The following is a 24,766-nucleotide window of genomic DNA, read 5'->3' on the forward strand; positions in this document are numbered from 1 at the left end:
AGGATCAGCCTCTTTCACACAGGGTGAAAAAAGCCATTTTGGGACAAGAGTATGACTTAGAATCTCCTTCAGATTCATCTCCTGTATGGTTAAGTGCAAGGATGGGGATGGTGAAAGAGGCCAGGAGAGCTTAGAGCTGTAGCATCCTGTTGCAGCCTGTGCCCAGCATCCTGCCACACTCAGCCAGAGCTTGGGAGCAAATCCTCTGAGTCACTGCCAGGTGAGGAGTGAGGAGAAAGGGCTGGGTCCAGAGAAGTGTGAGTGCTGTGCAGTCAGACCCATGGACCTGAGTAAGGCACTTGGAAACCCACCAGAACAGCCAGGAATTGAGAACAGATGATCAGTTGAGGCAATGGGCAAAACCAGAGGGAGGGAGAAGCAAGGGGGGTTCCTGCATCCAGCCTGCAAAGCCCCTGATTGAACAAAGAATAGTGATGTTGCTTAACAGTTTACAGCCTATTAACAACAGAAAAAAAAAACCAAAACAAAACAAAAAAAAAAAAAAAAAAAACCCCCAAAAAAAACCCAAAAACAAAAAAAAAAAAAAAAAAAAACAAAAAAAAAAAACAACCAAAAACTCAACCAAAAACTTGTGATTATCTGTAGTCTTGGTTTTAAAGTGAAATTTTGCCCCAGGGAATTACTGAAAGCACACAGTTGGTCTGGAGATTAGGGTGAAAACCTAATGATTAGTTTCAAAACCAAGTTTTTCAAAAAACAAAACAAAAGAAAAAATAACCCACACAAAACAAACCTAAAACACAAAATAATGAAGGCAGGGGGCAAAGACAGCAGAAGAGGAAGCATCCTGACCTAATGATGTTGAGAAACCACAAGGTCATGAGAAACAACTTGGACTGTCCTGAAGCAGTGCATAACAGAGACAAATCACACTGTGTGTCACTTTGTTGTCTTGTCTCCCACATCCAACACCCTCAGCCTCTAGCAGCCAAGGCACAGCCCCAGGTGCGTGGTGGTGTGGTTTGCCACCCTGGTTAGGATAGGAAGTCTCACTGGGAGGTGGAAAAAAAGACTCTTTCTTCTGCGGAGGGAGCCCTCACCCACTTGCTTTTTGCTTTTTGAGGAGGAAGGAAAGGTCCCCTGGATGGCACAGGACCAGCATCCCCAGCAGGCAACATCTGTGGGAGTGGGGCACAGCAGCTTGAACCAGCAGCTTCTGCCCCAGGTGTGAGTGAACTGACTCACTGAGAGGCCTTTTTGTGGGGGAGGAAAGGCAAGTTGTTGCTCAAACATTCCCAAGTACCTCTGCCATTTGTCTGTGACATTGTATTAAACAGTACAGCCAAGGAAGGAGGAGCTCAGCTGTGTTGTGAGGAGTTTCGTTTCTGCTTTTCACTAAACATGCAGGGAAATGAAAGTTAAAAACCCAACACATCGCATTGTTATTTCCAGGGCTATCACAAAGCTGTCCCCTTAACAGTAGGGATTTCACATTTGCCTGACAGAGCCCCTCCAAGGCCTTTCATGGAGACAGTTTTGTCAAGTCAAGAATTGTATTTTGAGGTCACAGCTGTAACCGATTCAGAATTGCCTTTGATAAATGCATTTGCTGCGTTAGTGCTAAATATCCTAAGGCTACTCAGTGATTAATTAACAATTCACAATTCACTAAAAGTTCAGCAATAATTAAGCTTAGCTTCACCTGGATATCATCTGCTGAATGCTGAACTGCTGTACAGAGGTGTGGCTGATCTTCTGAGAGAAGAAGGCTGAGAGATTTTTACAAGGACAGGTAGCAACAGGAAAAGGAGGAATGGCTTTAAATTGAAAGAAAGTAGCTTTAGATTGGATATTAAGAAGAAATTGTTCCCTGTGAGGGTGGGCAGGCCCTGGCACAGGTTGCCCAAAGAAGCTGCCCCTGGATCCCTGGCAGTGCCCAAGCCAGGTTGGACATTGGGGCTTGGAGCAGCCTGGAACAGTGGAAGGTGTCCCTGCCCATGGCAGAGGGGTAGAACAAGATGATCTTTATGTTCTTCCAACCCAAACCATTCTAGGATTCTCCGGCTCTCTGAACTTCTGGCTGTGAGGTGCCCCCTTTTCTGTGGACACAACTCATGTGTTAGGATGTATTAGGATATCCATTTCCTTAACTGAGCCAGGTGCAAAGTAAGCAAGTGGTGCCCACTTGTGGCAACTCTGTCTTTTGAAACAGCCTGGTCATTTCCACAAAGGCCAAATGTTTCTCCTGTGAGAATTAGTTTCGTTTTCTCTCCTTCTTGTCATAATGGGAAGGTGGAGCCTGTAAAGAAAAAAGCATCTGAAGAAGTTTTAGGAAGTCACTGCTTCTCCTTTCTACAGGAAGCTTGCAAGGGTAAGTTTCTCCCTTCCTTCTTCTAAAAATAATAATGCAATTTTTTACTGCTATCTTCATTCCTTTTAATGTGACAAGGCTGCATAAAGCATCTAAAGTACGTGTGATTAAACAGGGTTGCCAGGAGCAGGATTTTTTCTTTCTGAGATGAAAAAAAAAAAATAAATTAATAAATAAAATTATTAGTATTATTTGATCTTTACAAGGAGACAACTGAGAGATGGCATTTAATTTTTTTTAAAGCCATTACTCAGCAAGATGATCTAGCCAGCATTTTGCATTGCTTTATTTTCTTTATGAGAAGACAGCTGGAGTTAATAACCATACAACATGGAAACTGTGAGGTTTACCCAAATATCCTGATGCATCAGCCAGAAATCCATGTGCTCCTCTGGCTGGACAGAGAGTGAGCAAACCCAGGAGCTGTGTGGGTTCAGCACGGCAGCTCTGCACCTTGGGTTTGAGAGGGGATTTTTAGAAGGGGCTTTTCATCTTCTACAATGCAAAGCCAAAGGGTTGTTACAGAAAAACAAAGGAACTTCTCTTCTGAACCATAGGGCAGATTTTGTGCAGATGTGGGTGTGCAGAGAGTGCTTTGTGTGTGCTGGGAGAGGTTTCCCTCACACAGGCAGGCAAATTCTAAAGGTAAAGCTCAAGGAAATCAGTATTGTCCCAACAAAGGAGGCAGGGGCAGCTCTGGGGAGAGGAAATTTTTGGCAGACTTTCAGTATCATGGCGTCATCCAGTGTCGTGTTTCACATGTGGCTTCTGGCCCATTCTGGAAGGGCTCTTTGCAGTCGCAGCTTTTTTTGTTTTCCTCTCCTCCTCTCTTCCATCCAATGTTGTCACAGCTCAGTACACAGAGAAATCGCCATGCCCGTGTGGCACAGGGAAAGGTTACAGAACCCACCCGTCCTTTCCTGGTCCAGGGGTGCTGGTAGCCTCAGAAATCCACATGAGTGTTTATTCTGGTATCTTTGTGCAGGGGTGTTGAGTGAGTGAGTGAGTGAGTGTGTGTGCACCCTGTGGTCTGCACCCCACCTCGATGTTTGTAAAGGTTAATTAAAGATGTTTGGGTCTCCCCATGCAGCCTCAGCCCTCCCCACATCCCTTTTGTGATGGCCATGGGGTTTGTCCCAGGTAAACTCACCAGGTGGGTATTGCAGGATATCTGGATGTTTGCATAATTATTCATTCCAGAGATCGGGAACTGAGATGTTGGCCCCGGGAGGCTGGGCCAACAGGGCAAACTGGTGTCACAAAGCTGCAGGAAGTTTTTGGGTTGATTTTCCCCCTCCTCATCCCCTTCTCTCGCCACTCCCACCAGGGATGCCCAAAAGGTACCTCCAGCCACCCTTCAACGCTTTTGGACAGGTGTTAAAATACCCAAGGTCCACCTAAATACAGACATAAAATCTGAAAGTAGCTCCAGAGGTGCTTTGTTGCTTTGCAGTGATGAATTCTGCAAGGCCAAGGACTGGAAATCTGTACATTTCCACCTGAAGCTGCTCATATTGTAACCCTTTAGACACGGACTGCTGACCAAATCTGGGACTAAAGTGGAGCAGGTTGCACCTAGACTGCTCTGAAAAGTTTTGGAAGCAAGGGGGTCTCACTTGTGACTCAGCAGCAGGGCCATTACCTGATTGTAATCCATTGTAATAGATGATAGAGTTATTATTTTGATATTGCACTGGCAATATTTATATACTGTACTAGCAATAAATCTAATTATAAATGCCCACACAGTCACTGTGTCCAGTTTCTCATGCCTGGCCCACAACCTTCTCTCAACTGCTCTGCTACAATGTGTGGGTTTTTTCTAAACTTGTTTTACACATTGAAAGTATAACCTACATTGTGTCTGATCATCCTATTTTGGCATCTGTTTAAATTAGAAAACCTGTAAACTTAATTCAACAACAACAACAAAAAAAATTAACAGAACAGGAAGTTATTTCAAGCAAAGATATGGTTCTCCTAATTTGTTTTCTGAAGTGTTTCAGTTAAACAGATCTTGGTTTGGCAGAGGGAAGCTAAAAAATCTAGGTTTGAAAAACAACTCTTGGGGTTTTTTTTTTTCCCTTAAGTCACTTTCTCTGGAAATTGCCTTCCCTGGATGTCATACCAAAAGCCACTAATTTCCTCAGTCACCCATAGAAAACAAAACTTTTCCATAAGGAAACGCTGAACAGGGAAATAAATTTTAAAAAGCCTCCTAGTCCTCCCTTCTCTAACATCATGTGAAGCAAAGTCTGCTTTTGGCAGAGGGTTTTAAGCTATAGAGGAGGGGACCAAGGTACAAAAACAGGTGTCAGACTTGCCCCTGACAAGTATTTCTTCCACAAAAGAAGTGAGATGGGCACTCCTGACCCCAGGAAGTTAGGGATTCACATTCCCTCCAATCCTGCCCTGATAATGACTGAGCTTAGCTTCTCCAAACACCTTTCAGCAAATTTTTTCATCAAGGAGAATTGGCTTTTTGCAAAAACTAGGGTAACTTTTTTTTTTCCAAAAAACCCAAATACTCTTTTTTCCCTTGGCATTTTTTTAAATTAAAAAAAACAAACAAAAAAAAAAAAAAAAAACATAAAAGAAATAGGAAGTTTTTCAAGTCTGTCACCTGGAGACCAATTTTAGTGATTTAAAAAGAGCTGTGGCGCTTGGTACCTACCAAGGGTTTGGATCAGGAAATAAAAGCGGTGTTTGATTTTGTCTGCTCTGATAATTGTTGCCAGGTGGAGTCACTCACTTCCCCATGTTTGGTTTCAGGAGCTGCACTGCTCAGAGTGGTTGGACCAGGCACTGATCAGTGTTTAGTGAAACACTTATGGACAACATACCTTCAAGACCAGTAAATCACCAGGCCATGGATAAAAAGAAAGCAGCATTCAAACAACCTTCTGAAAGAACCAAAAATTCCCCAAAGAAAGAGGTGCTTGCGTATCTTTTTGGAAAAGCACTTCCAGAAGCTGCTACAGTGCCTCTCCCACCAGAACCAGATGATGATCCTGAGCTGTCAGAGAAGCTGTCTGAGAGCGAACCTAACTACGACCAGGACTTGGAGAAAGAGTTTTTCAAAGAAGAGGACGAGGTAAGGCAAGGAGAGGGCACAGATCCTCCCCACTCTTACTCTGCTGTTTCGCTTTGTGCCCCAAAATTAATTCCTTTGTCTCTTTGGGCAAACTGCACTTGTTAGGTCTAAGGAGAACTTTTGGGATGAGGCCTAGCAATTATTCATGTAAGTGGCAAGAGAGGTGCCGCTTCTCTTTCCCCGGCTAGCTGATGTTGAGAGTGAGGGGCAGCAGTTTTCCCCCTGGAGCTCCTTGAATCCCAGTTGTCAGTTGTTTCGGCGCAGTATAAAACACAGGCAGCACACACGGGTCCCAGGGAAACTTTATTTGATGACAAATTTCCCCTTTCTCTTCCTGGACCCCGATTAAAGACTTATGTCTCAGGGGAAAGTCAGGGGCAGACCCAACTTCCAACAAATCAGGAGAGTTGGGAGTAAAAACCTAGGCGGGGAATAACAATAGTGAACCAATAAACTTCCAAGGAAAAAAAAACAGTTTTAGGAAATGGATAAAGTTTGGAGAAATAGAAACTGGAAACTAGCTGATGACATCTCTGGGAAAAGAGTGGAGACAAAAGAAAAAACAGCACCAAGGAAAACTACTAAATCACAAATCAAACCATAGACCTACTGATAAAACAAAAAGCACGATACAATAGAGAGGTACCTGCAATTAATCTGCAGACATTAATAATGCAGGTCTAAGAAAAGAGATGGCTGCAGCCTAGGAGCCAACTTAATGTGTGACATGTGTCTGTTTCAATCCTAGCAACAAATGTTGAACAGAAATCATAAAAGCTGAGGGTTTTTTTTTTCCTTGAGGCTCTTCAACCCTCAACAGAAATGCACAGAAAGGTTAATAATAACCTGCTTGGATATTTAACACTGAACACAGGTTGCTTTTAAGTCTATGACACAGTTACTGAAGTTTTTTGAGAATTTACTAGCTATTAAATATTGTAGTGAGGAGAGTGAGGAGGGGTTTCCAAAAAAAGCCAACTTAATGTGTCTGTTTCAATCCTAGCGACAAATGTTGAACAGAAATCATAAAAGCTGAGGGTTTTTTTTTTCCTTGAGGCTCTTCAACCCTCAACAGAAATGCACAGAAAGGTTAATAATAACCTGCTTGGATATTTAACACTGAACACAGGTTGCTTTTAAGTCTATGACACAGTTACTGAAGTTTTTTGAGAATTTACTAGCTATTAAATATTGTAGTGAGGAGAGTGAGGAGGGGTTTCCAAAAAGGGTTTTAAAAGCCTGCCTCCAGTAATGTGTGCTGCCTTCCTCATCTTGAACCTAAAAATCTGCTTTGTTTGAGTGCATCTCATCCATAGACATACTTCTGGACGTATTTTTCTTGGATAAAAGTGATGGAGAGAAACTTCAGTTTTTCCTTTTGAAAAACCAGGTTTGAATGTGCCTGGCCCAATATGTCTGAAACATATTGGTGTTCCCAAAATTGCATCTCTAACTGCAGCAGTCAGACTGGAACATGGAGAAAGGAACAGGGAGAAGGGACCAAGCTGATCTTTATATACTTTAGCTGAGCATATTTAACAACAGATGGACCGGTTTTGCCAAAGACTGGAAATTGTTTCTTTTGTTTTCACATAAATGAAGAGCCTGTGTTAATATCTGGACCTGTATCAAACCCAGAAAATGACAAAAATCAGTCATTTAAAACAACCCACTCATATTCATGCCTTATGTGAGCCTAAAATGAGGCAAAGAAGGAAGAGCCATGATAATCTAAAAGATTTCAGCCACCTGTTAAGAATGATACAGCATTCTTATGTTACAGAACTCTTTTGGTGCCTGTGCACAAACTAATCTTCAAACTCCAAAACACAGATCTAATAAGCTATTTTTTATGAAATTCAGTGATTTCTGGGATCAGTCCTCATTTGCATACACATGCTTCAGTACATCTGTGGATGAGTGAAAGAAAATGGCAGATATTAAAAAAACTGTTATTAAAAGAAATTAACAAAGCACACTTAGTAATGTGTTCTTTATCTTTTCAGGATGGCTTCCAAAATATGTTATTTTTACTATTTGTTATTTAAGGATGGTCTGTGAGCCACCCTCAACAGTTTATTTCATATTTACAGACACCCATTTATTACATGGAGATGCAAGGATGCACAGTGATATGAAGCAGAGCTTGATGCCAGCAAATAACTTTTACTAAAGAAGGATGAACATAAAATGTGTCTCTTATTTTTTTTTTTTTTAATTATGGAAAATTCATTGTAAGTTTAACTCTAACAGGCTACAGAACACACCTTGTACAACCAATATGAGGAGAAGATCCGACCCTGCATTGATCTTGTTGACAGCCTGAGAGCTCTTGGAATAGAAAAGGACCTGTCCTTGCCAGCAATTGCTGTGGTTGGAGACCAGAGCTCTGGGAAAAGTTCTGTCCTCGAGGCCCTCTCTGGTGTTGCTCTCCCCAGGGGCAATGGTAAGAATTCACATTTTCTCTTTGATGAGGTGGAAGGGATTTTTTTTTTTCTTTTTTTTCCTTTTTTTTTTTTTTTTTGGTCTAGAATTGGATAGCTCCATGACTGAGAAATGGAGGTGCAAGTGAGGCACCACAAGGTAAATCCAAGGCACATGTTCCAGGTGGTCAAGAGACCAGGAGTAAGAACTGTTGTGGTGAGTGTTCTATGTGTGGAGACACAAGGTTTGATTTCATTTTTCTCAGAAGGTTGATTTATTATGTTATATAATATATTAAAATATTATATTAAAATTATACTAAAAGAACAGAGTGAAAAGATAGATTAGAAGGTTATAAAGAACAGGAATAGAATAGAATGTATAAGAAAAATCTTGTGACTGCTCACAGCCTCGGCACAGGTGGCTGTGATTGGTCATGAATTGAAAACAATCTACATGGATCAATTGAAGATGCACCTGTTGCATCCCACAGCAGCAGATATTGTTTACATTTCTTTCCTGAGGTTCTTAGCCCCTCAGGAGGGGAAAAATCCTAAGAAAGGATTTTTAATAAAATATCATAGCTACAAGAAGTGTAGTGTGAATGCCCCAGCTGACTCTGTGCATTTCCCAGAAAGCAGCAGTGCAGCAGAGTATTAATTTCACATGGAAAACCAGGCTTTAAATTTGCTTTTGGGGTTGGTTTGGGTTTTTTGAACTACATTTTCTTACAGATAACTATTATTATTATTATTATTATGTGTAAAAAGTGTACAAAGATCTTTACTTAAAGATTATTATTATTATTATTATTATGTGTGAAAGTGTGCAAAGATCTTTACTTAAAGCATTGCTTAAGTCAAAGATTATGAAAGACTTTACAGCTGAAGAAGATCCACTTTCTAGCTCTGTGTGTGCATTTTTGCACACATAAATTTTGCAAGTTCCATGTGAGTTTACAGTATAATGTAGTCTTTCAGGCTGAAGTTGTGGAAAGGTTTTTCATAGAATTTAGTTGCAGCACTGAAACAGATCATCCAGAGAGGAGCAAAACTCCATCTGTGGAGGTTTGCAGGGCCAGGCATGTCTGGGAAGAGCCATGGTTGACCTCATGTCACTGGTGACAATCCTGCTCTGAGCAGGAAGCTGGACAAGTCCCCTCTGGCAGCGTCTGTTGGAGCATTTCCATGTTTTTGTGTGAAACATTTTTGTGTGAAACAAGCAACCCTGCGTACACCACACACCTCAAGGCCGTGTTTCACGCGCAACCTCTGCCTTTGGAACTGCTGTAGGTATTGTCACTCGGTGTCCCTTGGAGCTTAAACTGAAGAGGTTGCCTGAAGGGCAGGCATGGCAAGGGAAGATCTCCTACAGAAACGTGACCCTGGAGCTCCAGAACGCCTCTGAGGTGGACAGAGCAGTAAGGCAAGGTGAGTGGACTTGGCTGGCTCCATCTCCTCTGCATCCTCCTCTTAGACTGAGCAGCATCCACAGTGATTGTGGAGTTACACCAAGAGCTGGATTCAGAGCAGATGGAACTGGGTCAGCAAAACTCATTTCTCTCAAGGGAGCTCTACCAGTGCTTCAGTGGTGAAGATGATTTATGATGATGATGATCCCAGATTTAGGATGATGATCTCTGAATCTCTGGATTCAGAGCAGATGGAACTGGGTCAGCAAAACTCATTTCTCTCAAGGGAGCTCTACCAGTGCTTCAGTGGTGAAGATGATTTATGATGATGATGATCCCAGAATGGCCTGGATTAGAAGGGACCTTAAAGGTCTCCTAGTTCCAGCACCTCGGGCAGGGATGCCACCCATTAGATCCATGATCCTTTTATCCTGATCCATGATAAAGGCTCAGGCAGTGTCCTTTCCTGGGTGATGGCTTCCTGATTTCCTGGTTTGGGGAGGTTGTCTGTCAAATTGTAAACATGGAACCTAAATGGTTCCTACCATCAGTTCAAATGCCCAGAGAGTGCTTGAAGTGTCTCTGTCTGGAAATCTGTTTATTTTGGAGGAAATTGCAAGAAGGCAGAGTGGAGGACAGAGAGCTTCTGCCAGGTGCTGTGACCACAGGCTCGGTCACTGCCCTTCACATGTCTCAGCTCTACTGTTATGACATTTCATGCTGGGTAAGAAATCAGGTTCTTACCCAAAGGGCAATAAGCACTTGCCCTAAGTGTGAAAGTTGGATTGTCCTTACTTCCTTGACTAGCATGATTTCTAGAAAGGCTACCTGGAATCTGGAAAAAACCTGGAACAGAGGCTGGACAGAGTTAAAGAATAAAGTAGGGATTTATTAGAAGTCCTTCAAAGGATACACCTTGGGCAGTACAAGAGCCTGGTTGAGGCGACACCCAAGATGGTCACAAGTTTTCACACTTTTATAAGTTTTGGTCCATTCCATATTGGGGTTAATTGTCCAATTACAGCTTCAGGTTATGCAGCCCCATCCTCCCAGATTGCTCTCCTCAATTCCCTGTTGTTTGCACTTTTTGGGGCTGAAGCTGCAGCGGTGTCCTTGGTTCTGGGGCTGGAAAAGGATTGTTTTGTGTGACTGAGCTGTGAGGAGAACTTGCTAACACTTTATATGAAGTTCAAAGTCATACACTAAGGCAGTACAGAATCTAAAAAATATGAAAGCTAAAACTTAAGGCATCAAGCACAGCTCTGCAAATTGTTATTATTTCTATTTTTTAATCAGCTTTTCAGTACATTATTTCAATATTCTCAAAACTGGCCAGGCAATTGGTATGAATTAAGGTAATTAAAGAGCTGAAGATCTCTTATGAGAATGACTGGGACTTTCTTGCTTCTCTGTGCTCACAGTTCAAGCATTATTGCCTTGTAGTATCTGGAAAAATAACTCTCAATCTCCCTATCAAAATGTGAAGAATATAGAACACCTATATTCCTTTCACAGCATCCAAGGATTAATTAATGCTTACAAAGTCTCTTGTTGAGGAAGCATTTCTACAACTGACCAGTGTTTCACCTGATCCCTTTCGTTGTGGTTTATTTACACGTATTTTGTCTGCATACATAAGAGTCCATAGATATATGCTCTGTAAAATATTACAGCTCATATTCCAACAGGACTTCACATCAACTTGTTCTGCATGATAATTTCCTTAGGTTTTTGCATAAATATTCTTTCTATTTTTTTTTTTAATTAGCTTTTTAGTACACTATTTGGATATTCTCAAAACTGGCCAGGCAATTGGTATGAATTAAGGTAATTAAAGTGTGTGGCTGGATCTGAAAGAAAACGCCAAGCCTGAAAGAACCTTTGGTGGTAGTTGGTGCATTTCAAAGTCGTTGTGTTCAGCTTTGGTTCGATGAGTCATTTGAAGCTTGTATTCATTGCCTTGCTCTTTTCACAGCCCAGGATGTTGTGGCCGGTCCTAGAGGTGTCATCAGCGACCAGTTAATTTCCCTGGAAGTTCGGTCCCCTGATGTCCCCGATCTGACACTAATTGATCTGCCTGGAATTGCCAGGGTGGCCGTGGGGGACCAGCCAAAAGACATCGGGGAGCAGGTAAAACTCAGCCTCATGTGCCAGTCTGTGCCAGGGTCCCATCCCTTCGGGGCTCCCAGCAGACCTTTAGTGAAGTAAACAGAATAAGTGGAGGGGATCTCTGCTCTTCCTCTGGCTGCTTTTAGAAGAGATGCTGGGAAATGCAAATAAAACTCTGGTAGGATAAGGCCTGCTGGGAGGGTGATGTGCAGGAGCTGGGTTGCTTCTCCAAAAATACCTTTAAATGGGAACTTGCGATAAGAGGAGCCCAAACTAAACTAGATATACCAAATAGAAATGAGACAAGATTGGATTGTCTGGGCTTTACTTTCTGGGAGGAGAGTAATTTAATTCCACAGTTAGATAGCAATCTTTCTGTTGTGTTGAGAAGAAAGCAGAAGATGTGATAAAATCCAAACATTTCCCTTGTTCCCAGCTGTCTGCATGCTCCAGAGAGCTCTGTAGCATTGCAGAGTGTGTAGCATTTGCAGCCTGTCAGAAGCTGGGATGGGTGGGAAGCAGAAAAGAGAGGCATTTTTACCAAAATCCAGGAGAAAAAAATATTTGATTTACTGTGGAATAAGCACCATAGTGCTCTGTGAAGCTTCTACAGAACAACACAAATTATGAGGAACTCGTTTAGTTTGGCATTGAAACATAGAAAAATGCCAACTAGATGTCATGTGCATCTTCAGTCTTGATTTTTAAAATTTTCCTACAAATATTCCACTGAAGAATAAGCCACACACATTTGTGCTCCTTTCAGAGATACATATTTGAGATTTATCAGCACAATGGAGCTTGCTTTCTTTCCACAAGTGTATACCTACACATCAGAACCTGATTTCTTACATGTGTTAGATATCAAATACCTTTAATATTTCTATAATGAAAGATTGTGTATGCACAAGAAGTTAAACTCCACGTAGCTGTCAGGACAGGCTTAACAAAATTAGTCTGGTCTCATTCGTGCCAGATGTTTGGATTAATCCTAACATAAGGAAAGAGGCTGCATTCTTCTGCTGACCCCTTTCCATGCCATCCTCTAGCATGTAACACTATCTTCAGCATATGTGGCATTTAATGTCATCAGGCAGTGGCTCATATTGCTAGAAATTGTCACATCCTACAAGCAAGTGTCTGATTTCACTGAACCTCCTCACTGCTGTATTGAATTGCAGATCAAAAAGCTACTTAAAAGAATTATTGGCTGCAAAGAGACAGTCAATTTGGTAGTGGTGCCATGTAATGTGGATATTGCAACAACAGAAGCATTGAAAATGGCTCAAGAGGTGGACCCCACTGGAGAAAGGACAATAGGTGAGATCATTTTTTAAGCTATGAGCTGAAAAAGAGGCCAAATCTTTTTTTTCCTTCCCATGAAGTCTGATGTTCTGTGAAATTAGCTACTAGAAGAAGAGGAAAAAAAAAAAAAAAAACCCAACAAAACAGAAAACAGCCTAAAGCATATATTTGCACGTATTTCTTGTCACAATTCTTGAGTAGCTCCAAGAATCCCTTGGTTTGGTGTCATGCTGGCACTCCTGTTACGAATAACTGGAAGCTGAAAATCTCAGTCAATAGTAGTTGATCTGAAGTTAATGGTAAAAGAGCTTTGCTTTGAGAAAGAAACCTTTAAAGAAAGATTTGCAAAGCAAAAGGCATGGTGGGAGACCAACTGCAGAGTGAGTTTTACAGCCTGGGAGCTGAGAACTTTCTAGGAGAGAGAATACAAAAAAAAATTGCTTTATAAAACATGGTACAGAGTGTTCCTGCTTGGTGGTTAACTTTCTCTTTTAACTTCACAGGAATCCTCACAAAACCTGACCTGGTGGACAGGGGAACTGAAGAAGCTATCGTTAAAATCCTGCAAAACAGGGTAATCCCCCTCAAAAAGGGCTACATGATTGTCAAGTGCCGTGGGCAGCAGGACATCCACAACAAACTGACCCTGGCTGCTGCAATCCGGCAGGAGAGAAACTTCTTTGAGAATCACAAGCATTTCAGGTACTCCTCACAGAAAAATTCTCATCAAAAACATGTTAAAGTCACCTCAAAGCTCCCTGTTGATTTGCTGAGATTTAACTACTTAGAGGTTACAGACAGGTATTAGTTATACTCCATATTTCTCAGTGCCCATGTAGGGCTGTGTTTCAGCAACCCAGAAGATCTTTACATAATGAATAAACTTTTTAAAATGTTTTTTTGGGTTTTTTTTGGATGCAAAATACATGGGGGAAGTGCTGTGAACTCTTGCATTTGCAGGATTCCCAGACAAATAAAGGAATGATGAATCTGACTTCATGTTCTCAGAAGGCTAATTTATTATTTTATTATCTATATTATATTAAAGAATACTATACTAAAACTGTACTAAAGAATACTTACAGAAGGCTAAAAGATAATAATGAAAACTCATGACTCTCTCCAGAGTCCAACACAGCTTGGCACTGGTTGGCCAAAGAGTCAAAACAATTCACATGAAACCAATGAAACAATCTCCAAACACATTCCAAAGGAGCAAAACACAGGAGAAGCAAGTCAGATAATTATTGTTTTCCTTTTTCTCTGTGGCTTCTCAGCTTCCCAGGAGAGAAATCCTGGCAAAGGAATTTTTCCAGAAAATATGACGGTGGCAATGAACTTCAGAAGTTCCAAATAGTCCCAAAGAATTTGAGTTAAAGCATCTGAGCACTTCAATCAGGCACTGAAGTATTTCTGTTCACTGGAAAACATGGAGGAACAGCATGAGAAAGAAAGGTTGTGCTGAGGACACAGGCTGCCCAGATGACTCAGCAGTAAATAAATTGTAATACAGGGAAATAAATCATAATACAGAGAATGGCAGCTGACAAGGGTTGTGAACTTCACACATGAAGAAGTAATAGAACAGCACATTCATCTGCTGTTAGAATTTGCTTTTTTCAGATTTTTCTCTGTTTCCCTTTGCTGAGTCAGTAGCTGTCAAAAAACTTTTGAATAAACCCAGAGAGTCCTGGGCAGCTGCCACCTCTGCACCAGCATGGCCCAGAGACCCTTTCTTTACTCAAATTGTGTAATAGAATTAGTGGAAACAGAGCAGAGCATCAGTGCTGCCTCCTTGCCCTGCAGAGCCTGGCTAACCAAACCCACCTTTTCCTCTTTTTTTCACAGGGCTTTTATGGAAGAAGGAAAGGCTACTATCCCCCATCTGGCAGAGAAGCTCACAGATGAACTTGTGAAACACATTATTGTAAGTAACAGAAGTCCCACACTGAGCTGTTTGTATCAGTTACTACCTAAAAACCAGTTCAACCCTTCAGCCTTGGACTGCACTTGGATTTCATCTTTATGTCCTTAATTATCCTTCAGCTCAGTGATCAAAGAACAAACTGAACTGAGAGGCAGAGGTAAAAAACCCCATGGTCTATCCTCAGATTTGCCTTTTAACTACAGATCAACAATGAACAAATTAGGGTTCATCTATTTGTGACTCATAATCCCTGCCTTTTCTATGACAGACATGATATTTCTTTTTGTTGATGAGTGTTGATCACCTGGGTGACGAGTTACTGCTGTCAGCTTAGTGAAACAGTGATTTCTATTCCACTGAAAATGTCTTCAAAACATCAAGAAGTTCTATTATATTAATATACTAGTGTAAGGCTCTTGGAGGTTTTTATTTGGTATAAATATAGCTGCATGTAATATATCTGATTCCATTAAGAGAAGATTCTAAAATATAGGGAACATCTAAATTCAGTCTCAAAGGAGAAAAAATTATTTGTGTAAATTTACAGAAAACAAGCAACTAAACAGCCATGCTTCATCAGGTATTTCTCAGGAATTGAGCAGTCACCACTTTCCTGGCACAACCTGTGAGGACATTGTTTTTGGCTCACTGTGGGTGAAATTTTGCCCTAGACTGCAGCTGTTCTGCCCAGCTCTCAGTGAGGTCCAGCCTGATCCCTCAGGGAGATCCTGGCTCCCAAGTTCCCACAATAAAGGCCATATTTGCTTTTTTTGTGTTATCCCACTATCAAGCATGAGACACTGGCCTCAAGCTCTTGAATTTGTAAAAACAGCAAAGATCCCATGCAGCTGTAGATCACTCTTAGAGGGATTTTGTTTTCCTTCCAAAATCAGGCAAGTTCAGCCTATCTCAGTGTCCTTCTTCACTGTCTCCTCCCCAGAAAACTTTGCCAGCGCTGGAGAGCCAAATTCGTGACACCCTCCATAAAACATTGCAGGATCTGCAAAGGTACAATAGAGGCACACCCCAAACAGAGTCTGAGAAGCTGTTTTTCCTCACAGATGTAAGTATCAGTATTGGTCACAGAGAAGAGCAAGGAGGTAACTATGGGAGAAAAAGAAAGCACCTGAAATTATCAAAACATCAGCATGGACCACTGGGAAGTTTGTGGTATCCATCATTTCAGTGAGGGTAACACAGACAATCCACACCTGCAAAAACAATGGACCACAGGAGCTCATGGCCTCTTCTCAAAATTTTTTTCCTGTGATTATGGGACATGAAAACTAAACAACTTGGTTGATTGGGTCAAAATCATGCATCTCAGCAAGGGAAAACAAACTCCTACATGCTCAACACTTTGAAGGGTTCCCATTGTTTACACTCATAAGATCAAATGTATTCCTGATATCAAAATGTGGTTTGCAGGTCCATTCTAAGTGCCTCATCTCACAGATGAGTAAGCCTTCAGTAGGCTTTAGAGGTGTTTATGGAAGCTCGTCAGATTTCATACAAGTCTGGCCTATTAGAATTTAGTAAATGGCTCTAAAAGTCTACAGGGGTAAAAACAAAAGAATATAAAGTTTCTTCTCCTCTAGCTGTTACATTTTGGGGTGGAAAAAAATAACAAACCAAACAAACCCGGAGCTAAGAGCATAAAAGATGTAAGAAAGGGATGTTTTTTATGAACTGTGTCCCTGCTTTAACATCAAACAACTGCAGATTTACTTAACATCCACAAATTAGTCTGAAGAAAGAAAATTTCACTAAATTGCCTGCTTGTTGTTCAATTCACAGTTGATCAAACAGTTCAACCAAGACATCTCTCAGAGCACACGGGGAGAGGAGCAGCTGATTGGGGATGAGGTCAGACTGTTCACCAAGATCCGCAAGGAATTCCGCACGTGGGGCGTGATTCTCCTGGAGTGCTCTGAGAGGGGTAAGCACTGAACAGTCTCAAGCTGCACCAAGGGAAATACAGGTTGGATATTAGGAAAAAGCTTTTTACAGAAAGGGGGATGATAATAATGAAAACTTGTGACTCTCTCCAGAGTCCTGACACAGCTTTGCCCCAACTGGCCAAAGAGTGAAAACAACTCACAGCAGAATCCAATGAAACAATCTCCAAACACATTCCACATGGGCACAACACAGGAGAAGCAAATGAGATAAGAATTGTTTCTCTTTTCCCTGAGGCCTCTCTCGCTGCCTTTCAGCTTCCCAGGAGAAAAACCCTGGGCGAAGGAGTTCAGAGAATGTGAATTCCACAGGATGTGGCACTGGGGGCCAGGGTTTGGTTGAGCTGTTGGGGCTGGGTTGGACTTGATGATCTTGAAGTTCTCTTCCAACCCAGTGATCCTGTGAATTTTCTGAACCCATCCTGGCAGCTGACCTGAGAGCCCATCCCCTTGCTTTTAAACCCAGACACAGCATCTTCAGTAAATGTTTTCCAATAATATTAAGAGCAAGAAGCCAGGAGTATCCATCTGCTTTGGTGTCCTGGGGACACAGACAGTTTTTGTTAAATGCTGTCATTACAGAGAGGTCAGTGCTTGTCTCTCTTCTCCCAGCACAGCAATAAAATCAAGACACTGGCACAGAATTTGCTGGTGATATTCTGAACTGGTCTTCTAAGTAACAGCAACACCAATGAATAATATAAATAATAACAATCTAGATAATAATTTTTATTTTTGCTCTTAATGTTTTTATTTTATTATTGCTATTAATATTTTTAAATCTGGGTGGGTTTTTTTCCACTTTAGCTCTGGGCCAAGGTGATACCTCAAAAAAAAATAGCAAATTTGTGTAGTATCAACAAAGAAATACTGACTGTGATATCTTAAATAAAAATAACTAGTCAGCAGTAATTCCCCAGAAGAAGTCTTTAGTGAGCTTGGAGGTTTGTTTCATTCAGGGTTTTTTTTAAAACTTTGAAGTGACTGACAATGGCCAGCTACTTCTGTGGGGGTAAAAATACCAAAAAAACCCCAAATTTTTGTGGCACATCATAATTTCTGTCAGTCAGATGCTTGATGCAGTGTGTGAGATGGCTCATTCAGAGAGCAGCAACGTGTTAGCTCTGTTCTGTGGCAACAAAAAAATCATCTCAGTGCTTTTTCCTCTCAAGAACAACTCAAAGAGGAGAAATAGACTTCCTTCTTAAACCTGAAACGTATGCATTGAGTGATTTAGTCGCAAAGCAATGTCATTTTGCCATTACAGCTAAAAAAACCGTCCCTGGTAAAGTGTGGAAATACGAAGACCAGTACCGTGGGCGGGAGTTCCCAGGCTTCAGCAACTACAGGACTTTTGAGGACATTGTAAAAGAGCAGATCAGAGAACTGGAGGAGCCAGCAATTGAGATCCTGAACAACGTGATGAGTATGGCCCAGCCCATGGGAGGCTCACGTGTGGGGGACACTGCTGGGCCTGACAAGTTTATTTTCCAGGAGAAGCTGATGCTCTTCAGAGTGTGGAAATAAATCCGATTCAGCTTGTGGATTGCTCCTTCTCTAGAGCTTTCAATCTCTACACATGGTCTCCAGCACTTGTTAATACTTTTCCCAGTGGCTCTTGGAAGGGAATTAGAAAATAAGTATAATAAATAGAGCATAACTATAAAAAAATTAGAAAATAACTATAATAAATAACACAGCAAGGAAACAGTACAGTAGAAGTACCTAGTGTTAAGTGGTCACATTCTTGGACCTGGAAATCTAAATTTCTGCTTGTTTGTATGCGTCATAAAGGCAGGGTGCACCAGTACAGCAGCTCAGCTGTTTCTGAGTGAATTGAGAAAATGAGTAGTCTCCCAAGTCTCATATTAACAGTAGCTTAAAACCCTCACTTGCTTACCTGACTTTATTTTGTCTCTCTGTTCTTCCCTTAGGACTGGTTGAAGAGAAATTTATGGAACTTGCTAATAGGCATTTTGCTAATTTTCACAATCTAAGCAGAGTTGCCAAGGTGAGACGCTACTACAGCCTGAGATTCTCCAGAGGCAGAATGGCATTTGTAAATGCATCCATGCTTGTGGTACCTGTCTCACTGCATTACCCTTATGCAAGTGTGGAATTTATTGCAGGAAAATAAGAAAGAGCCTGAAAACGATAGCATGATTATAATGGCACTAATGAAAGTGCATTTTGCACAACTTTGACAAAATCTAATACATACATTCTTTATTCATTCTGCTCACATTCTTGACATTTGCAATACAGTGCAAAGAAAACCTGGTGTGGCTACCTTGAAGAGTTTATCATTAATTTCAGATTTAAGCCCTCAACTTATTTGAGAGCTGAACTGTGTTTCCCTCTCTGAAAGCAAGCCAGGGTTTGAGCCAGTGCAGGAATTTCAGTGCTGAAAGGGAGCAGGAGCAGACAAACCAAAAATCGCCCAGCTATTAAAAAATTAGAAGATGGCTGTTCACAGTTTGGGCATTAGCATGTTTTGGGGTGGAGTTCAGTGGTGGGGATGTCCTTGAAGGCCTTTCTCATTTTTTTGAGGAAAAGATGAGAAACATTGAGGAAAAGACCAGAAGCAATGCTGGCAGCCAGGAAACAGAGTCCACTCACAGGGTACTGCTGAAAAAGCAAACTCAGAGGCAAATGGGAGTGAAATAGGTGTTTTGCTATTTCACTTGCATGGTCAAACCTTACTGGGCTGCCAGGCCAAGCAGACAGTGAACAAAGAAATTATTTCATCCAAACACAGAGGTGTTCAGGCTGGTGTAACACAGTGAGAGGAATGAAGAGGGGAGAAATTCTGGCAAACACTGGACATGAGAAAAGAGATGGGCTGTTTTCTTAGGGATGCTAGGAAAGCATCTTAAGGGAATTTGAGCATGACTGAGGGAACTTTGCCACCCCCACAGACTTTTAGGTGGAAGTATCAAAAAGGCCAGAAAGAATCAGGTGGCTGCAATAAAAGCACCAGACAGAGAGGGGTTAGACAGGGTTGGTTTGCTGACTACAGGAATTTTCATTTGGGTTTCAAGCACCAGGTTTGGACTGATCCCAAGGATCAGTCCCCAAGGAGGGGACAAAACTGCCACATTTTCCTGCTCTTTCACAAGAGAGAGACAACAATCCAAAGCATTTCTCCATGTTCCCATGTTCTGGGCTTAGACAGTGCTGCACAAGGGCAGTTGAACACTGTGCCCACTTTGCCATCCCCTGGGGACACTGCTAAGCACTGGCACCTTCCCAAAGGAAGCAAATGTCTCAGAACTCCTTGTTCCTTTCTTTTCTAGGTGAAAATTGAAGACATTAGAGAGAAACAAGCAGCAGAGGCTGAAAGACATGTCCATGCACAGTTTAAAATGGAGAAAATCGTGTACTGCCAGGATGACCTTTACATTGATGATTTAAATACTGTTAAGGCAGAAAACGCCCTCAACGTGTCCTCAGGGAAAAACCTGCAGTTTCAGATTGCTCCAAAGGATCCCTCTGTTGTCGTGGAGATGGTTTCTCACACCAGTGCCTATTTCTCTGTGAGTTCACAGGCAGGTTTGCTGCCCCCTGAATGCCACAGCAGATCCCCCTCGGCCAGGTCTTGCTGGAGTCAATGCAGCCACCCTAGCACTGTGCAGGGAACAGCCAGGGGCTGTCTCAGTGCCTCATTCAGGGACATGCTCAGCTTCTCTGCAAACTCCTTGCAGCATCTGACCAGGGATGAGAGCGTCAGGGCAAAGCTGGGCTGTGTCAGCAGGATGCAGGATGTGGTGATTAGAAAAGCCTGAAGGTGCCAAAGTGACAGCTGGCTCCTAAAGCACTTGTCAGCTACCTGCCAGCCTGGCTCAGGTCAGCCTCAAGGCACTCTGCACATTCCTGCAGCCAGCAGAAAGTGGAGTCAGTGGCTTGCAGTCAGATCCTAAACTACTACAGCAGGAGGAGCAATAATAAAACATTACATTAAAATATATCAGGTGTCTGTAGAGATCAGAGTGCATCTGCTGTACTGCAGATAGCACCCTCTAAGTGAAGTGTCTGAAGACAAATGGGGTGTTTTAACAAAGGAGCACGTTAAAGAAAGAGGAGAGAACATGCAGGATCAAGATTGCTTTGTTGTAAAACTCCCTCAGAAAGCAACAAGTTCAATATCAATAATTCAGAAAGGTAGGTAGCAGCTCACTTTGAATTCCAAGAGCAGGCTTTGTGCAAATTCCTGCAATTAAATGGTCAGGCTGCTCAGGCTGATGAACACAAAACCCTTGGTTTTCATAGAACAAGGCCAGAAATGCATAAGCGCGTCCATCTCACCTTGCTACACACTCTACTATATGTTTTATCTGCAGTTAAATATTTTTATAAATGCCCTGAGAGCCATTTTCAACAATCCCCCAAATGCCAGGGCACCACAGCTCCTTGGGACTGACTTATGCAAGGCCAAGTAGAGTTTGAATGAGATGGAAGTTAAGTGCCCATGGCTGCCTACACCTTACAGGACCTACAAATGCCATTTTCCAAGTTGTGCTACAAAAAGAAAGACAGCACCTCTAATTGCAGCCAGGCACTTAGGTCTAAGTGCTCACCCAGCACCAGGAGGGCTGGAGGCAGAGCTGGGAGAGGCTTAGAACCTCGTGTTGTCCTAAATCACCAGGTGGGCCCCCAAACCCTGTGGCTGTCCATGGGGAGAGGGCTCCACAAGCTCTTCTTGTTCCAGTTTGCATCCATAAATGAACCAGGCAGCTGGTCAGGGCAGACAGGAGATTATCTCGTGGGATGTCAACAGATGTAACGTAGGCACAGTCTGCTCTCTCTGCTGCTGAGGACATTTCCCCTTAAGGCTAAAGCTTCCTCCAAAGCCCTCTTAAGCTTAAAAGGACAACAACATCAGAAATACCATCTAAATAATAGTCTAACAGAGGAATTTACCAGCTCTAGGAAAAATCACTCTGTGATTTCCTCCAGATTTCGGTGGAGACAGGTTGGACACCAGAAACTGGGCACAAGTTCTGTTTGCCAGGAATGTCCTCCTATAAATTGTCCCAGTGGCAGCTGACAGAGCTGAGCAGAGGACAGTCTGCCTTGGCTTTAGTTTGTTGAGGGAAGAAAAGCAACAGCTGACACCCCCATTACTCTTAATTTTTGGATTTCAGGCACAAAAGACACTGGTTGCAAACATTTTTCAGTTCATAGCAGCACTCCCTTCTTGAACAGTAACTTAGTCCAATATTTTAAGACCTTGGAACCACTTTTTTTTTTTTTTTTTTTTTTTTTGCCAGATTACCTGTAAACCCTTCATTTTTCAGTTCTTTTTGCCAATTTAGTATTTTGCCATTTTTTTTTTCCTCCATCTCACAGGAAGCAAGCAAACGCCTGGCTAATCAGATACCTCTGATCATCCTGTCTTCTGTCCTTCATGACTTTGGAGAAAACTTGCAGACCTCAATGCTGCAACTTTTACAAGATAAAGAGAAGTTAAACTTTCTCCTTGATGAGGACTCTGAAGCTGCTAAAATCAGGAATTACCTCAGCCAAAGAGTTGATCGTCTCACCAAAGCCTGCCAGTACCTGAGAGAATTCAGCTTGTTGTAATTTCTTTGTTTTTCATAAGGTTTTTTTTCTCCTCATCTTCTAGCATTACTGAAGAGATTTGTATAATCCCATAATAAAGTAGCATCAGCCCAGACCTTTAATACTAATTTCTAGTTTTCAGGTTTTCTTTATTTTCCATAATCACATGCAAACAGCTGCCTTTGCATAAAGAGCTCCGCTGGGGGAGTTGTGATTAAATAAACATTATCCCATTTTTAAACATTTTCTTTGTGAACTCTGTGCAACCACTGGGATAATCATTAAAAAGCTAACACTCTGAGGATTGCATGTTTTGTTGGGGGGTTTTTTCTCTTTTTAGTGATGGAAGCTGTATAATTCACAAACTGTAGAAACCAAATTATCTATCTTTCCTCCATGAAGCTTAGTGCATGACACTCCCACTTCCCTTCATGATTTTGGCTTGCTGGGGTTGTTCTCTTTCCTGCTAACACCTAAAACACACTTCTGCAAAGTGGCACCACTAAATCTCAGCCCAGGAGGGAGAGAGGAGCACACAGCAGGCATGAAACCCTTCCAGCCTAGAAGGAAAATAAAGTTTTTTTTTCCTTTGTGTGACTGGTGCCATTGGCTCTGTTCAGTCTCCTTTCCCAGCTCTCTGATTTGCAGAAGCCCAAGAGGTTCTTCCTCTCAGATGTCTGCAGCATCACCTGAAATTTTGGGATTGATGGGCAGGATTTGGATGTCCAAAAGGAAAGAAACCTCCCAGGATGTTAAACATTACAAGGGTGTCTCAGCATGTGTTTTGCTGCTTTTCTCCTTTCCCTCCCCAAGGCAAGGAGAACCTTTCCAAAAAGTTCATTTATTTCATGGAGGCCAATGCAAAACATATCACACACTGTGTTAATGACATTTTTTGGAAGATTTGGTTTGATAACTAAAAGTAATGTCTGCATACCGCTGGAAAAAAATGTGTTTATACCAGTGTGTGATGTAGTAATTTCCTAGTTTCTTACAAGAGAAGCCTTTTCCTCAGGCTAGGTATGGCAGAAAGGGTTTGTCCCTGTGGCATGGAACTGCCAGCCTAGAAGGAAATTGAAGTTTTTTTTTCTTTATGTGGCACGGAACTGCAGCTGGTGCCTGACTTTTGGTCAAAAAATGACCAAAAAGTAACTTTTGGTACAGCATTCAACCCAACATCCAGGAAACTGCAGCCAGTTCACCCTTTCTCCCAGTACATTATTTTGCTATTAGTGACCTGCAGTGCTGCAAGAAGCCACAGCAAAAGTGTCTCATACCTGTAACAACTTATTTTTTTTAATTTCTGTTTTGACAGTACTTTAAACTCGTTGGTTATTTCACGGTATCCCCCCATCCCCAGGGGTACACTTGGTGCACAAGGGCTATTGCAAACGCACATCTCACACCTGGAGAGGACTGGCAAGGACACATTGCTCCAGGCACCAGGAGGGGGAATGACAGAACAGGGTGTGACTCCCTCAAGCCACTGCCTGCAGGCTAAACTTTCTTATTTAATTCAATTAAGTCAGAGTGATTTCATCAGACCCAGCCACCAAAAACCCTCAGCATTCCTGGACATCCTGCTCTATTTCTCTGGGTTTGTTCAAGAACCTGAAATATTGGAATTAAAATAATCTCTTGGCTCACCCTTTTGAGTTGGTTTTTTTGGGGTTTTTTTTGTTGGTTTTTTTTTTGTTTGTTTGTTTGTTTTGTTGTTGGTTTTGGTTTTTTTTAATCAGACTCTCAAAGCATTTCATACACTGAATCCAGCAACTGCTTTCAAAAACAAAATCCAAGTAAACAGATATAAAGCACAACTAAGGAAAACTATTTGTAAAAAAAAAAAAAAAAAAAAAAAAAAAAAAAAAACCCCCCAAGCAGCTGGTGCCTGACTTTTGGTCAAAAAATGACCAAAAAGTAACTTTTGGTACAGCATTCAACCCAACATCCAGGAAACTGCAGCCAGTTCACCCTTTCTCCCAGTACATTATTTTGCTATTAGTGACCTGCAGTGCTGCAAGAAGCCACAGCAAAAGTGTCTCATACCTGTAACAACTTATTTTTTTTAATTTCTGTTTTGACAGTACTTTAAACTCGTTGGTTATTTCACGGTATCCCCCCATCCCCAGGGGTACACTTGGTGCACAAGGGCTATTGCAAACGCACATCTCACACCTGGAGAGGACTGGCAAGGACACATTGCTCCAGGCACCAGGAGGGGGAATGACAGAACAGGGTGTGACTCCCTCAAGCCACTGCCTGCAGGCTAAACTTTCTTATTTAATTCAATTAAGTCAGAGTGATTTCATCAGACCCAGCCACCAAAAACCCTCAGCATTCCTGGACATCCTGCTCTATTTCTCTGGGTTTGTTCAAGAACCTGAAATATTGGAATTAAAATAATCTCTTGGCTCACCCTTTTGAGTTGGTTTTTTTGGGGTTTTTTTTGTTGGTAAAAAAAAAAAAAGAAAAAAAACCCCCAATTTATTTGGTGCAGTATTTACATGTAAGATAATTGCATTTCAGTACCAAAAGAGAAAACAAGACTAGTAGAGTCATTTAATTCAATAAAGATTTATCCTTCTTAACAAAGTGACTTGTTATGGCTTTTTGATCCTCTACCACGATTATAAATTATTTTCAA

The 24,766-nt window shown here is 41.7% G+C and overlaps 1 protein-coding gene across 1 annotated transcript; it reads left to right on the forward strand.

Annotated features, from left to right (window-relative positions):
* The first annotated feature begins 2,306 nt into the window (after positions 1 to 2,306).
* LOC121364488 (interferon-induced GTP-binding protein Mx-like) lies at positions 2,307 to 22,447 on the forward strand. The gene is made up of 14 exons (XM_041487792.1): positions 2,307 to 2,332; positions 5,105 to 5,426; positions 7,680 to 7,872; positions 9,143 to 9,280; positions 11,237 to 11,391; positions 12,552 to 12,690; positions 13,179 to 13,377; positions 14,524 to 14,602; positions 15,543 to 15,665; positions 16,400 to 16,541; positions 17,828 to 17,986; positions 18,495 to 18,571; positions 19,857 to 20,096; positions 21,910 to 22,447. Exons 2-14 carry the CDS (start codon positions 5,163 to 5,165, stop codon positions 22,141 to 22,143), a joined length of 2,142 nt encoding a protein of 713 aa, XP_041343726.1. The 5' UTR covers positions 2,307 to 2,332; positions 5,105 to 5,162; the 3' UTR covers positions 22,144 to 22,447.
* The last annotated feature ends 2,319 nt before the right edge of the window (positions 22,448 to 24,766 follow it).

Source organism: Pyrgilauda ruficollis, unplaced genomic scaffold, assembly GCF_017590135.1.
Source record: "Pyrgilauda ruficollis isolate IOZ18807 unplaced genomic scaffold, ASM1759013v1 scaffold84, whole genome shotgun sequence".
Taxonomy (NCBI): domain Eukaryota; kingdom Metazoa; phylum Chordata; class Aves; order Passeriformes; family Passeridae; genus Pyrgilauda; species Pyrgilauda ruficollis.

Excerpts from the sequence above, each read along its gene's own strand:
- LOC121364488 (XM_041487792.1), top strand. The coding sequence starts at position 5,163 with ATGGACAACATACCTTCAAGACCAGTAAATCACCAGGCCATGGATAAA. Across the intron at positions 7,873-9,142 it reads TGCTCTCCCCAGGGGCAATG|GTATTGTCACTCGGTGTCCC; the intron begins GTAAGAATTCAC and ends GAACTGCTGTAG. Across the intron at positions 18,572-19,856 it reads ATCTAAGCAGAGTTGCCAAG|GTGAAAATTGAAGACATTAG; the intron begins GTGAGACGCTAC and ends TTTCTTTTCTAG.